This window comes from Trachurus japonicus, chromosome 15 (assembly GCF_045865225.1).
Source record: "Trachurus japonicus isolate A0001 chromosome 15, Traja_1.0".
Classification (NCBI taxonomy): domain Eukaryota; kingdom Metazoa; phylum Chordata; class Actinopteri; order Carangiformes; family Carangidae; genus Trachurus; species Trachurus japonicus.
Window position 1 is genome coordinate 9,812,923 of NC_140921.1, and position 16,777 is coordinate 9,829,699.

Sequence of the window (16,777 nt, forward strand, 5' to 3'; positions counted from 1 at the left end):
GATCCGAGTTAGAAACCTTTAACTCACAGCTCCTCTGCTGCTGGATGGGAACCGATCCTCCTGCGATCAATAAGAGTAAGAGCAGAAAATAACAGTTTGATACCTCGGCTGTTAATAAAAACCATCTGCTCATTATCTCAGACAAAAGGAAACCCCACGGAGCTGAAGCCCCGTCTGTTGTAACTCACAGACACGTCTGTGATGAAGCTCAGTCTTCTTCATCTGATCATCGATCTCCTCTGACTCTGGCAGTTATTGATACAAATATGTGTTGGCTCGGCTCCTGACAGAACCGTATTAACTCCACATCTCCTCCCATCCTTTCACTGCCTCCCTCTCGCTCTCTCTGTCTCTCTTTCCTGCTGCCAGTTCAGTTTGTTTTCTCTCCGTCCTTGTTTGACCTTATTCTGACTGAGCCTTTCTGAGTATGTTTACAAGCACAACTTATTCTGGTTAAAGCAATATGTTTACATGAGCAGGAACTACAGAAATATTTTCATTAACAAATTTACATTTACATAGTTTATATGGATGTATATAGCGTAGGCTACATTTTTCTTACTTTCCTTATCTCTGTGTTATATTGCTCTCCTATGCCCTTCCATTATATATCTGTGCTGCTGGATACTTGAATTTCCCTTAGGATCCATGAAGTATCTCTAAGTCTAAGTCCAAATCTATCTGCATATTCAGAATAAGCCAGTGATGTACACTACTGGTGGTAGCAGCATTTTGCTATCTAAGCCAGCTAATGCTTCTCCCTCTCCCCTTCCTCTCTGAAGCAGCCATGTTTGTATGAGTTAGTTTAACAGCTGTAAACCCGGACGTGCTTCACCAAGAAGTTGACAACTGCTGAAAAATGCTGCAAAGACTCAGGTATGAATATTTATTGTGACTAAAGATGGATAACACTTTATAATAAGTACACACTATCAAGCATTAAATACTAAATTCATCATTTATAACACATGAATACTCATTAGTATGTTTATACAGTAAACAGAGTTAAAAATGTTTTACTCATCATTGTATTTATAAACTACACAATAATGAGTATTCATGCATTATTAATGAAGAATTCAGTATTTATTAATGCTTAACAGTGTGTACTTATTATAAAGTGTTACCCTAAAGATGTACACATGTCTCTATAATGCTGATCATAAACTGCTGTTGATATGAAAATGTCTTATTCAGAATATGATCTTATTATTTAATAGTGGAGTATTGCTGAACATGTAAACATAGTCATTCATTTCCAGTGTGGGAGTGGATCCAGATTTTTATTGGACTCAATACTTTGTTCTGTGCTTTAGAGACACCAGGCTTTATTCAAATCCTTGTCTTGTATATTGAAGCTTGTGAAGCAGGTAGGTGTGTGTGTGTGTATGAGTGTCCTCTCCTCTGTGGTTGGAGTGATCTCTGAATGAGGTTGACTTTACCTAATGAAATCCAGTTTAATAAAGGTGGAGACTTTGCCGCAGAGATATAACATACTGGTTGTGATTGTGAAGTGTTGTAATGATCATGTCACTACAGTAACTGAGTCTGTGTGTGTCTGTCTTCATTAACCCTCCTCTCCCTCGACCCCTGTGCGTTTCCATCTCATGTCTCTCGTCTTATATTGGCGTCTCACATGATCGTCCCAGGATTTAAACGCCCTCCTGTCCTGACTGCTGCCTTCTCACTGTCAACGCAGTCTCATTTCACAGTTGTTAGTTTGTCCTCAAAGCAGAATAAATGTGATGTTGTTGCTGTGGTGTAATGCAGCTCAGTATTTATAGTGGCCCATCACATGTAGCAGGAACCCACCGGCCTATATTTACAGCCCCTGACTCTATATTTCACCAGGATGTGTGAAACTGGAACCCGCTGCTGTCGCGCCTCAGCAAAAAGCTGTTTCCAGGCTTTTCTGCCCCTTTGACATTTGCCTTCACCACAACAGGCTGCATCAGCAGAAATGTCACGCCCCCCTCTCAACCCTCTCCCCCCCAAAAATACCCCCGGAGGGCGCCGCTCCCACTTACTGCACAGAACTCTTCGAAGGATATCCTGCCGTCTCCGTCCTTGTCTGCGTTGATTATGGTCTTGTCCACGATCTGCTGGAGCTGCGTGTCCTTCAGGTTGTTGCCCACCATCATCTTCAGCACCTGGAAGAGCTCGCCGTTGGAGATGTAGCCGTCCTTGTCCATGTCGTAGATCCTGAAAGCGACTGTGGGGACGGAAGGGGAAATCAGTTACACGTCAAATGTATAGACCACGCACAAGTCTTCAACGTTTTTCAGGCCAAGGACCCCCAAACTGATGGAGAGAGGAAGCTGGGACCCCCTACTTTAAATATTTATAAAATTGTGTATTATATTAAACTGGGCCTAGTAGCCTACCATGTATAAACCCTGGATTCAATCCTCAGCTATTCAATTAATACACAGGTTCGTATATTCATGGTCGTGCCACTGCCATTTAAAAACACCTTGTTAACTGATACCAAAGCCAATATACACAATGTCTTTCAATTGAATGATAATCATGTATACAAGCTATACAAATTGAAGTTTTTATTCTAAAATCCTTTAAAAAAACAAAGAAAATTGTATAATCAACCAAAGGTTTCATGACCCTGCTGCAGCACCTCTGCGGACCACCTAGAGGTCACGGACCCCCTGTTGAAGACCTCTGGTATAGACAGCTTGTCTGATTCAGCTGCAGTCACTTAGGCCATCTTTACACTTCTTGACGTCTTCTTGCCCAATTCTGATTCGTTGCCTATATCCGATTTTTTTGTCCGTCTGTTTTACAGTGACCCATATCTGATATCTGCATTTACACCTGCTTGGCTTGCGCGAAAAGACCCTCATGCGTAGACGTGGTTGGCTACCAAAGTGCCCAGCTGCAGGTAAACAACATTGACGCATTACTGATGACGTACGACTCGCATTGCCAGGGAATATCCGATTTGTCTGTTTATACTGCAGACGCATTGGCGGATATCTGATTTGATTGTGATTTATTTCCACATACCGGTATAACGGGGGCCTGAATCCGATCTGACAATAACCAATATCATGCGTTTTTTCCCCCTGTTTACACGTTCATGTTACAGATCCGATCTGTGCCACTTGAGAGGAATAAAATCTGAATTGGGCCACTTGAACTTTGCAGTATAAAGACAGTCTCAGACTCCTTCACCTCTACCTGTTGCATAACTTTGTCCCTGTCGACAACAAGCCTACACTCCAGACATGCTCTTATTTGCCTCCCAGACAAACTACCTCCAAGACTTTGGGGGAAAAAACAAACTGGTAAGGTGACATTTCTACATTAATGACCCTGTCTAGAAGGATAATCAGTGATAATCAGCTCTGAGAAGAGATTTTATTACTGCTGTCTCTCAGCAGGTGAGTTCATTTTAGACACTAATCAAAGTTTACTGCCGTTTTCCCACCAGGGGACTTTTTGGATGAGATCAACAGAAGCAGGGAGGACACAGGAGACGAAAGCCTCCGGGGCGGGTTCGACTCCCAAAGAGGCGCCGTTGCCCCTGAGCGGCCGGTGTCACCTCTGGAACATGTGCTTTTTAATGAAGAAGCAGCTTTACTTACACCGCAGCTTCTGTTCCTTGTCCCCCTTGACGCTGAACTGCGAGACTCCCTCGATGAACTCTGGGAGAGGAGAACAACAATTAGTGCTCATAAGGCTCCACCTCAAAAAATTAGACATCAACAGCTTGATATTATGGTCTGTGTTGTGTTGTGCACCGATACTGAGAGAACAGATTATACTTATATTGCACAAGTTGTTTTAGACAGTGGATGTGAAATGTATTTCAAACTCTGGTCAGATCTCATTCAGTTATATAACAACACCTTGTTTCCACTGGCTGTCAAAGACTTGAATCCTTGATATTCATATTGGACCGCGTTCCCTGATCTCCATTTTGAAAAAGCACTTCTCTTCTGTATGGAAGCGTTGAGAGACAGGAGAGGCTGCCGGGTGCAAAGTCCCTTCATATCCAGATCTGATTATGTTTTGAATCATGTGCTGGAGTTGAACCTCGGAGACAGTTATGCATCTCTGCACTCGGAAAACAATAGGTCTGTTTTTGTGAAACTTGTCCAGGGGTAATTCCCGCATTGGAAGTGGATTTTTTTTTTCCATCGCTCACATGCTGTGAGGAAGCCTGCTGCTGCTAATCGGGTTCATTGCAGAAAATGAGCTTCACGTCGCACTAAAGGCTGATGGAAGACGGAGCAGCTGCTTCAACAGTGTTCAGCTGAATACAGAGACTCTCCTGCAGCAGCTGCAGTGGTATTAAAGGTGCAGTCACTTCTTGTTCTCCGTTTGTTGCTGATTTCCATACTGGTGGAATTTAAATACTCACAGTAACAGAACTGCTGTTGTATTTATCCGTGAACTGTATGGAGACTGGATCTGGACCTTTCTTTTCTATTACTCATATAATGATTTAACTTGAACAGCTGGATTCCTGCTCTACAGATACAATCATGGTCATTTTTAGGCTTAGATGTGTATCCGATGCAGCTGTTCTTCTTCTTTTTCAGGGATCTACTAAACCTGGTGTGTACTTGCAAGCCGCTGTGTGATTAGAGCCCTGATGCTAAAACATCATATAGACGTCAAATAGTAAATCCAATCCACACTCGCTCGCTTGTTCGCTGCCTGATTTAAAATTATGTGCATAAAAAATCAAGGCCTGGAGACAGTTTGTGATCAGACCAAGGCGATTACAAAGGCCTCATTTAAATCAGATAATAGACAAGTGAACATCCTCAAAGGGAACTGGTAGCTCTGTGGAAGTCACAACATATAAAATGTGAGGATGGCACAGCAGAATTCAACCACCGGCTGTAAAGTTAACCAGTTTTGAGGAAGCCCTTCTGAGATGTGATGAAGTTGTGGTTGAACTTGTGATGTTGTATCTTTAAATAAAACATCTGACAGACTGATAAAGTCCAGTATAAGGCTGTATAATCAGGCGGCGGGTAGTTCCCCACGCCGGCGGGGTTTACGACCTACCTTTAAAGTCCACCTCTCCGTTCCCGTCCGTGTCAAATATGTCGATAACCCTTTGCACCAGCGGGTTCTGTTGCAGCTCTGGCAGCGACATGAACTCCTCCACGCTGAGCGAGCCAGAGTTATCTAGGTCGAGTTTCTTAAACCTCTTCCCTAGCCTCTTAATCTCATCAGCATCGACTGGACAAAGAGAAAAAAGAGAGAGAGACCATCCGGATCAGTTAGATTTTCTTTCACAGGCATTATTATGCAACGCTTACATCATCATAATGTCATGAAAACACATGGTAAAGTCAAGCGTGCAGTGGTCACACTTGTGGTGACCCCCTGACACACACACACACACACAGCCCCCCTGAACTCAGAGCAGCTATAGAGGGAGCAAACAGGAACAGGAAGGGTTAAAAATGGGCCACAGTGCAGCGTAAAGCATCACATCCACACAAACCAACAGCAACATCCCTGCAAACACCTGCATGAACTGGAGTCATACATTTTAGTGGCCACTTGCAACTAGGTCAAGGACGCCACTTCCGGCCTGAACAAACGGCTCCGAGCCGCCGATCCCACGGAAACCACAGCACATGTTGTACCACTCCTCTACACACACACACAAACACACAAACACAGACCTGAAATGGGCACAACTGTTGAGAGAGAGAGACAAAAAAAACAAAAAAAAACAACTCTCCAGTTGCTAGACTGTAAAATATTACACGCAGCCAAGGCTGGTGCTGCTCTGACAACACTGCAGTGATCATAAAATAGGAGAAGAAAGAGAGAAATGTAGAGAATTAGAGCTGATGAGGAAGGATAGAGGAAGAGGAAGAGGAGTGACAGAGAGATGAATATACAGAGGGGTTTTTTTTGTTATAAACTTACAGCTTTTGTGGTCTATTGGTGCTTTTTTAGGCACCTGGATCTTTTGTTCCCCTGCCATTAGAGTCAGTCTCAACTCCCTCCTCAGTACTGAACAATAGCGAAGGAGTAATCCAGGAGCAATAACAAAGCCAGGTGTTAATTACTATATAAGCTCATTCACACTCAGTCACGTGATCCGGACGGCCAACCACAAACTACTACGCGGTCCGGCAGCTTTAATCTGGGGTCCTAAATGACACATACTCACGAGGGCCATATATTACAGTAATCTTAACACACACACATGTGACGGAGGGTAAAGGAGGGACAACACATTTATGAGTCTGAATAATCGGTTCATTCCAGTTCTGAATAGGTTTTACTGCAGCCCGCTCAGGTTCAAGTTCAAGGGAGAGTTTGCATCATATCAGATTTGCTTTTGCATTGAACCAGAGAACCAGTAATTACAAAGAGGGACAGGTCGGCGTTCCTGCAGGTTCGGACACAGAATCTCATGCTTGTGTTAACACAGGTGGAAAACATTTGTGTATTAGACAACGTCTCTCTCTGAAAATATCATTGTGTCCGTAGCTACAGGTGGGTTCAGATACTTTGGTTTTTGTATGATCTGTGATTGTTCAGTATCTACAGAAAAAAAAGTGGTTATAAAAAGATCATATATGCACTTTCTGTACATCTGGATGTCTGGATTACAGCTAGAGCAACATGTTAACGGCTCCACATTGGAGCAATGACATGTTATCCTGGTGTTCCTCTTCTGAGAGGGATGAGAGAGAGAGAGGGGTGTGGGCTGTGTTGTTTTGGGTTTCAACGCTCGGACACACTGTGCTACATTAGCTCCATGACTAATCAGAGTGTGGTGGAGGAGTAGGGGAGGAGAGAGAGAGGAAGGAAGACAGAGAGAGAGAGAGAGAGAGAAAGTTGGAGATGGACACAACCACAGCAGCATGAGAAGATGAAGAAGAAGAAGAAGAAGAAGAAGAGCAGTATAACCTGTACAATCTGCTGACATCCACTCTAGACATAGACAGTGGTGATATACTGTCTGCAGTAAAGACTTCAGGTTTTGAACTTAGCACCTTTGATCAAGCAGCTGAAAGCAAACAGTGGAGGTGGAGAGGAGGAGATTAAGTCAGGAGGTTATGATAGTTCACTGAACCTGGGTAATATGACATCAACTCACACTAAGATAAGTGAAAGTATATTATCTACAAGAGGAAAGCTAAAACAATGAGCCAATTAACTGATAAGTCAGTCAACAGAACTGATCTATTGCACATTTGTTCAATTAATTAATCATATGGGCAAATTTAAGGTCATATTAAAATATCACTTGTCCCAGTTTCTCCAATAATATTTGCTGATATTTCTTAATCTTCTATGATACATTAAAAAAATATATGATCAGTGATGATAACACCTGCTGGTTGCATGACACTGATGGTTTTAAATACAAACTTCTTGTGTAACTCTAACTCATTCCCTTGTTCGTCCTTGATGGATAATATTCGTATTTGTCTTCAGCATCAGCCACTGGTAAACTGTGTGTGTGTGTGTGCGTGTGTGTGTGGTGTGTGTGCACCTGGTGAATTGAATTTGTGATGCAAAAGCCACTGAGGCCTGTGGATTAATGAGCCTTTGCATGCGCGCGACACAAAGCCCTTTAGGATACAATGAATGTTTATTATACGGTATCTCATTTCCATGATCTCTGCTCGTGTGAAATAACAAATTTATGTCTGCCTTGTCCTTATGTGCCTGATAATTCCTGATACAACACACACACACACACACACACACACACACACACACACACACACACTCATGCAAAATCCAATATTGTACCACAGGGTTTGTGTTGTCCACTATGTGCGAGTTATCAGAGCCGGGCACTCGTCTGTCCTGTGACACAAAACACTTCCTTATCAGCAGCCTCCTGTTTCCTGCTCGCAGCAGATGACACAAGCTCGGCTCACAGTCCTAACAGTTTGTGTGAGGGGTGTTGCCCGCTCCAGATAATGACCAACCACAGCTCTTGAATCAAAGCCACATTTATCAAATCAATGAGTCACTTCCCAGCTCACATATTCATACTAATCTTCTTTTCTTTTCTCTTTTTTTTGATTTAGGGGACAGTTTCTTCCCAACAAATTCCCTGCAGATGCCACACACACTCCACATTCTGCAAGTGGGTGCAAAATCAATGGGACAGAACAACTGGGAGCACAGCCGTCAATAACTTTATAATCAAGAAGCTCTTGTGAACAAATACAAGGATGCTGTTTTTTTAGGGGATAACTGAATTCAAACTGCTCCAAGCTCTGCAGATATGTTTACACCTCTCGCTCTATAAGGCCAATAAAAGAAGAACTCTCTCCACCGAACAGCAGATGCTATAATATTAATCTTTCAAACCGGCTCCCTGTCACAGTTTAGGAACCTTTTGTTGCGGCGCAGTCAGGTCAGTGGGACAGGCTGTACGGATGAAAAATCGCTCTGACATTTACAAAACGCATAACAAACTTCCAGTGGAGTCGCTGAGCAGGAGGAAGAACATCCCAGCAGTAAACACTCTGTCCAGGATCCCTCCTGTGCTGCCCGGAGCTGCCAAGTGAGTAGGTACATGTTTAATTCATGCCAGCGAGGAGGACGACAACAGCTTTCTCACAGTCTGAGTCGTCTTCCAGGTCCTGAACCAGCATCACACACAAACACACACAAACAAACAGAGACGTATGTGCTCCGAGTTGAGCCAAATACAAACTCATGATTAAGACGGCGGGTGGAGAAGTTTTCACCACAGCTGCTAGCTCGGCTCGGCTGACTTATCCAGCATATGGCGCTTCTCTGGTAACTTGTGGCCGAGGGGTTTGCTGCGTCGAGAGCCGTGTGTCATCACGGCTGCGGTTTACAACTTCGAGGAACGCACCCGGCAACCTTAAAGGTGCTCTTATGCAAACTCTAGTGCAGTTGAATAAGCTTAAATCCCTTGATCACCAGCTTTACAAGCACAGACACTTTTACAACAGCCAGACCTCAAAACGTGGTGCGTTAACAGGAACCAAAAACTGCTCAACAAATAGACTAAGGCACTGGGAGCAGTGGTTTTCTTGGAAGAAGTGAACAAAATAAATAATAAATGAAACACTTTTCTATTTAGAGGAGAGCTGTGTCCCTGAAATGATGATGCATGATGGAAAAGCCCTGTGCACAGATTTGAGAGCTTTTTCTTTTTTGCATATACAAAAAAGGCACAAAAACTGTTTTGTAAATTTACCTTTCTTGTTCTTGCATTGTAAAAACGGGAATTATGAACATAAATGAGGTTAAACCTGCAAAATCGACCTTATCCTCTGATCACTCTCCTTCTCCGTGACCTCTGCTTACTGAGGAGGAGGACACGGACATGTTTGTGACCCCGGTGTCATGCCGTAGCCTGTATGTTTGATGCCTCTGGCAGCATTGACAGCTGCAGCGATGTGGGCGATGTTGCAAACTGATACTCAGATAGACACCTCCCATCTTGCTGGTTAGAATAAACTGTAGATGAAGGTACAGAGGAGCTGCAGGTTTTTATATTATGGTGCATCCATCTGGATCGCCCTGTGATCATATATCATGTGGCATATTCTTTTTTCTTTTTTTAAATGTGCATTATGCTTTTTTAGTGTAAGATGACTCAGCAAAAACAGTTTGAACATTGTACTCAGATGTTTTCTATGTGTTTGATATAATAATGTAGAGACGTGCTTTTATTCCCAGGATATTACAGCAGATAAAAACACCTATAGATGTTTTTTTCATTAAGTGGAGCATTGAAGATCAAACTGTGGCCACATGTTCCCGTGTGGAAGAGAGGGTTTTCTGTCAGGCTGCACAGTCGGAGCGGAGCCTCCTCACGCCGCTCTGCTAATAAGCAGCTCTGAGGGAGACCCGGTGTAACTGTGAGATGATTATGATAATCTCTTCTACTCCACCGCAGATCACAACAGACGCACACGCACACACCTTCATAAACGCCTGTATGCACCCTCAACTGTGTTACTAGGCAACTGGAACCTGTTAGCCCCCCAAAGTAGCCCACACACACATATACAACCACACAAACCAAACACATAGACAAAAGAAGGAGGAACGTATCAACAATTGTTCATCAGGTGTACGCAAGAAAATACAGACATATGTGGATGTCATCAGAGTTGCTACACACAGGAGGATCGCACTATCAGTCATGCACACACATATTGTACACACACACACAAATGACTCTACCTCTGGTTTGTGGTCCATAACCGCCTCCTATACTGTTTGTGCTGTGCATATGTGTGTGTGTGTGTGCAATAGTGAAGTTAAATGATTTACAATGCATCTGGAAATGTGACTTCAATATGTGTTTGCAAAACTGTTATCATGCCACCGATCAGCTACAATACACACACCTCCAGAATGTGTGTGTGTAGCAGTGTTTTCCAATTGTTTGTTTACTTGTTATTGTTATACGTTTCATCATCTTTAATTTTTTTGAAATAGTGTATAGTATTGGAGTTGATACTAAAACAATGCAATTAGAACTATAGAAAGGGACAGGTACTACCGGTATAACTTTTTCTTCATCCTGCTCCTTTTCATTTATGGTGACTATGTGTACATTATGTAAATGAGTGCAACCATGTGTAGTATGTAAACCATGAATGGAATAAATCAAAATGAAATGAAATGGAGGCTCATCACAGACTTCTGGACCTCACTGTTCCGCTTTAATCTTGAGGCTGGGAGGTGTGTGTGTGTAGATCAAGTATCACTTAGTTCAACACTAATATCATAACCAATGGAAGCAACCTGTTGTTTTTGGGGGCAGCCTCTGTGATTTACACACATATGTTCTGCTTAACACTGTGACATCTCTGGTGGTGCAGCTCAAAGGCAGCAGGTAGCTCAGGCTAAACATTAAGCAGCAGCTGTGGGAGCAGAAAATCTGTTGGGAGTTGAATGCTGCTGCTGCTGCTGCTGCTGCTGCTGCTGCTGCTGCTGCTGCTGCTGCTGCTTCTCCTCCCCATATTTGTATAATTATAAAACACAATGTTCCCAAAATGTCATCAAATGTCCTGTTAAGCATGCTCAGCCATCAAATGCTTCACCCTGCCCATTAATGGAGACATGTGACTCCATTAACAAAGCTAACCTGCACTGAGAGGAGGAGGAGGGTGGTGTACAGTACACAACTCTGCTGGCATGTTACTGATAATTACAGCCCAGACCTCTGCTGCTGCAGCATGTCGCTCCCCAAACACACAAGATAAGGTGTGAGAGTGGGTAAACACGAAGGGGGGAGGGGGGAGGTTTCATGCACAGCTCAGTAATTACACGAGTTTGATGCATGACACTGTGCCAATTAGCATAATGGGCTTGTAGCGAGCAAATAAGAGCGTATAGTGTCGTCTAGGGAACGTATCAGAAGACAACAGTGTGTGACAAATAACAAGATGATATAAAAGCCACAGATTCTAATCATTAGAGATGAACTCGCATATCAGTTTAGCGGTCACGAGGAGCGACGCTCAGCATGAGAAAAACTCTTGTATAACATCATCTGTGGTCGTCTCTGAACTCAGATAGTAAGAAAACTGATGATTAAAAGCACAGCGATATGAAAAGATAAGGTGGATGAGAAAGGGAAGAGCAGGGTCCAAGATTTTAGCTGCACGGCTCGAATATTTTCCAATATCATGGATCTGTTGGACTAAAAAACAGCTCAGTGGACATTAAAGCTGAACTTTGTGCACATAAGGTGGAAAATGCATCATTTTTGTTGCATCTTGCACCAAGCACCATATATGGAATATGACTTGTAGGCCTAAGTGTCTCTGTAGCACCACTGTGCATTAGGTTATCACACATTTTATCCCAGCTCTGATTGGATATTACTTTTGGCCATACTGCAACTTTTTCCTTTTTTTAAATTTCCTTTTTATTTATTTTCCTTTAGTAACACATGCACCAACTGAGCACAAGACACGTCACACAACATAACATAACATGGGGAGGATCTGAATATTAGGTAAGAAAGCAGAGTCAACATGAGTACATCATTCTGCTGTTGAAAATAGAGAAGATCATTTTCTATTAAAGGGTTTGACCTTACTTTAGCCACTTATACAAAATCAGGTCTTATAGTTGACACAGCCATTATGACCAGGTTTTCTCCAAAATATTATTTATGTCATTCTCTCCATCATGTATATATTATGAACTATATCAATCCACTCATTTATTTGGCTGAATAATAATTACACAGTATCCCTGACATATTCAAACAACTGTGTTCATGTTTCGTGACCTTTTACACTCAACTATCTGATGCAATTCTATTAAATAGTGCAGAATAAGTGAAAGAGATGTGATGTAACAGATTCTCATGATGAAACTTTTGTGAATTGTCTTCTGAAGGAGTAATCAGCATAATCACTACAGCACCAAATAGCATGTAATTTACCAACAATTTGTAACTGATGGTTGAGAAAATGCGGCACTTTGAAAAAAAGATGCTGTGTGTGTAATTAGCTAAAACTGAGCTCCTGTGTCGGTCCCTCCACATGGAGGCGGAGAACAGATTGTGGACTACCTGTGTCTGTGTCGGCTTATTTATGCTTAGAATTAAAAATTTAAACTACAAGAAAAGGAGAAGAGGCGGACACATACACACACACACCAACATACACACACATTCCCTGAGTCTTATCTCATGTGGCCCAGTGGTAGAGAGGAGGCCATAGAGCTGAGTGTGTGTAGCTACTACAGAGGAGAGCTGCAGCACTCGGTGCATTAGGCTGATTGCATCGGCCGCTCTGGTAATGTACAGGACCGAGGAGGATGAAGCAGGGCAGAGCGCCGCTGATGGGTGTATATTTATAGCTGTGCCGTCATCAGAAAACCCCCAACTCACCCCACCACCACCACCACCAACACCCCCCACCACCGACCGGCTCTGGTTCCCGCCCTCAGGGAAACCCCTAGCAACAAGGAACTCCAGCGAGCTGCCCGCCGTTTATTTTGGGCGGCTGCAGACAGGCCTGCGACGGTTTCAGGCTCGCTGCTGCGTTTCTCTGAGAGAGAGAGAGAGAGAGAGAGCGTGATGCATTGAGTGTGTGTGTGTGTGTGTGTGTGTGGGGTGAAGAGAGTGGGTGCGCGCATGCACTTTAGAAAAGAGTGTAGTGCCTTTGAGTGTGTGTGTCAATGTGGTTTGTGTGTCTAATTATGCACGCTCCCACAAGTAGGCCATTAAATTTTTGCCTGATCTAAGCTCGTGAAAGCCAGCAGCGGTGGAGACGCGGCTCTGACAGGAGGATTCAGGCCGCTGGAAAATTCATCCTCCAGCAGCATATGATAATGACCTTATTCCACAATCGATTCTTAGAGACAAACGCCTCCTGTTGAGCTCACTGACGTCGACACGGCCGGGGTTAAGATGTGGTGTGAAGGCAGGTAGGCTACAGGTTGAGTGGGTGTTGTTGGATTTAGCTGGTTTACAATCATTCAGGGCGGTGAGGTTGAGGTGCGGCGGCGGAGCAAATCTATTTGACCAGCAGGCCAGAGCTAATTTCTTCACAGCCTGTCCAAACACTTGATGAGCTGAACAGCTGCTCTGTCGGTGGAGGGTGTGAGAGACAGCAGGAGGAAGCCAAAGAAAGATCAAGAGAGCAACAGAGAGAGACAGAGAGAGAGAGTGGAAAAACATCACAGAAAGAGAAAGTAGGAGACAAAGAGAGGATGAAAAAAAAGTGACAAACAGAGAAACAGTGGACACTCCTCTTTCAACTACAAAGAGAAAGCCATTGTTTTAGTTGAAGTCAGTCTCTAAAAGCTCATATGAATGCATCCAATAAACATAAACAACACCTGTTGGACCTTTAGTCCAGTAAAAGCAGTAAAAGTGAAGAGACATAGGTCAGATAAAGACAGGACAGACAGACGGGGGGACAAACTGAGACACGAATGGACAGACAAGCTGTAAATATCCTAAAATGAACGCAGAGATCCTTGCTGGGTTCAGTTCAGGGTCATGCATCATCCAAATCCATCTCCCCTCCCCATAATCCTGGGTGTGTGGGTGGGTGGGGGGATGCCTGGAAGGCCTGACAGGCCAAGGTCCCGTCCCCCCACAATGTTAGTCATTAATATAAATATGGACGAGCCAGAGTGTGTCCATAGCTCTGCTCGCTCCGCTCTAACGAGATGTGTCATTTTGACTATGTGTGTGTGTTGTTGGTGGAGTTACTTTGCAAACAGTGTGTTGGGCAACAACACAAGGATATGAGTGATCTCAACATGACACATTACTGTGCAATAAAAAAAGAGGTTCATCATGAGGAAGTCCTGTCACTACACTCCCAAACACGTCTCTCCATCTGCCTTTCCAACGTTTCCTCTGTGTGTGAAATGTTCAAAGTGGCAGAAGAAGCCCGTCCAGTCACTTCAACACTGTAGCTCATGATTAGTTTAATGCTTTATCCCTCATGCAACACCTTTTTTTCACTGTGGCACCAACAAAAATCTAATCTAAACAACTAAACTCTGCTGCAGCCCTGGTGTTAAAATAATTACCATGCGACCTAAACAGTGACGTTCCCCTGCACAACACCGGGAGCTGTCGCAGTCTCAGGGCTCATTAAACATGTGCGGCACCTATTTCAACCAGCTTCTCAACAACGTCCCGGTGAAACTGTGCCATCTGCACCACAGCCAACTGGTGTGAAAAAAACAGCATCCCCCAGGACTTTTTTTTTTTTTTTTAATAAACGTGGCTGGGCTGTGATATCATGTCGATGTATCATCAGGTTGAGAAGGTGAAGGAGGCAGACAAAGAAGAAACGTGAGTCATCAGTTCTCTGTTCTCCCCGCTGAGAGCTCAGAGACGTCCACTGGGCAGACACAGACATCTTGTAAACATGAACCAGGAACAGTGATATGTTTCACTTTCACATAAAAAATGCAAATACGCTTGAATTAAAATCAGCACCGTTAAGGACGGCAGGGTAATAATGATGGTGGATGTGATAAAATCTTTCATTACGTGCTTGTAATTTAAGCTCCTAATGGCCGTATTGTGATATAGTAGTACATTATGTGGAAAACTCAATTAGAAACTGTTTAAATATTAACTGGATGGCTAAAGGTAAATCAAAAGTTACCATGAAGCAGCCATACTCAAAGCACAGGCACTGGGACTTAATGAGTGGTTCAACTTTCTGGGGAGAAATCCAAAGAATGACGAAGCATGCCGGATGAAAAATTCAGAAGCTGTCATTCCTTTGCACAGAAATCGAGCACTGCACATCTAGAGCAAGCAAACGTACAAAATACTTACAATGTGAGCACATCTCCAGGGGGTAACTGGCCTCATTTCCCTAAAGAGAGAGAGAGAGAGAAGGGAGAAGACATCAGAGCGGTTCCAATAGAGAAACATTACAGCTGTTAAGTTACTTAAAATAAGCCGGCGGTGATTATCAACAACAAACCAACAACTGCAGCTCGGTGTTGGCTGGAAATGTGTTTGTGCTTTCTGCCAACAGACACCATCTCACACGCTTTATTTAAAAAGCTCTAAAAAAAATTTTAAAAAGCAGCATTTTGTTGTTTCCTTGTTCCTTGTTTCCTCCATCAATCTAACAGTGGCACCGACTGTGACAGGCAGCAGATCACATCACAGGCTCTGGTGATCTGTGGTGAGCACTTAGTTCATTTTCATACAACTGGTTTTCTCAACTGCAGGATTAATGCAGGCAGCAGAGCATTCAGCCGTGTCCTGCAGTCGTATATTCAGAGATATAGAAACATAACATGTTCAGATCTCATGATGCAAAGTAGCACAGGAATCACGGAACTGAAACTTCACTAGATTAAGTTAAGTTAAGTTAACTTTATTGTCACATATACATTACAGTGAAATTCTTATGTACCTTTGGTCATTTGCATAACATAAATAAAGATACAAGAAAATAAAAGAAGAAGAGAAGGATATTTAAAACTATTATTATTAAGATTATTATTTTTTTTATTACCAATATAGCCAATAAACAGAGAGAGGTAATACTGTGAAGTCAGTGGTAGAGGCTCTGGGGCCTGGCACCTTCACTGCTCAATAAAAGTGATGGATCTTCAGCTTAATCTGATTATCTTTGCAGATGTGGTGGTGGGTACGTGCGAGGGCGCCTCAGCGTTGGTAAAAAGCTGAGTCACGCATTAAGAGCTTTATGAGATCTTTCTGATAAAAGTGTTTTATCATCACACACATTGTTTTGCGTGAAGCTCGACCGCCTTCAAAGTAAAAACATCGTGGATGTGAATTCCTCAGATGGTTTTCGTGCAAATGCTCTTCAGCCTCTGCAGCACCTTCAAACAGAGGCTCACGCCACAGGTCAGGACCGGCCGGACAAGTCCTTCATATTCACTATATGACTTTATCTACACAGCTAACCCCCAGCAAATGTGCTAATAACAATTAGTTCATTCTGCAGCCCAAACATAACGCTACAGATGCAGATTTATCAGTCTGCACCATCCATCACGTATGCTTATTTTAATCCCCAATGCGGTTTGGTGACTGTAATATTTAGAGAAGTTGGAGTGAAAGCTTTGAGGTGAGTCGGCTGCAGATATAAAGCCACAAACAGTTTCTGTGAACATTTTAAAATAATGGTTTTCTCAGACTCTTTCACTCTTCCAGGCTGTTTCCCATTTACATGCACAGCCTCAGGTTACGCATCTAGTATAACGCAAAGGCTCTTTAAATGAGCCATATCATCAAGGGACACTGCATGGTGATGCGTGTTTGTGTGAGACTGTGTTTGTGTTTGTGTGTATA

The 16,777-nt window shown here is 43.1% G+C and overlaps 1 protein-coding gene across 1 annotated transcript in view; it reads right to left on the bottom strand.

Moving 5' to 3' along the window:
- Positions 1-16,777, bottom strand: part of ppp3r1a (protein phosphatase 3, regulatory subunit B, alpha a) — a 30,064-nt gene that overhangs the window by 3,754 nt on the left and 9,533 nt on the right. Inside the window, exons 2-5 of the mRNA XM_085799461.1 lie at positions 15,281-15,320; positions 5,038-5,214; positions 3,603-3,662; positions 2,028-2,212 (exon numbers count right to left, since the gene is read on the bottom strand). Of these exons, the coding sequence (XP_085655587.1) occupies positions 2,028-2,212; positions 3,603-3,662; positions 5,038-5,214; positions 15,281-15,320 (462 nt within the window). The remainder of the gene's footprint in view (positions 1-2,027; positions 2,213-3,602; positions 3,663-5,037; positions 5,215-15,280; positions 15,321-16,777) is intronic.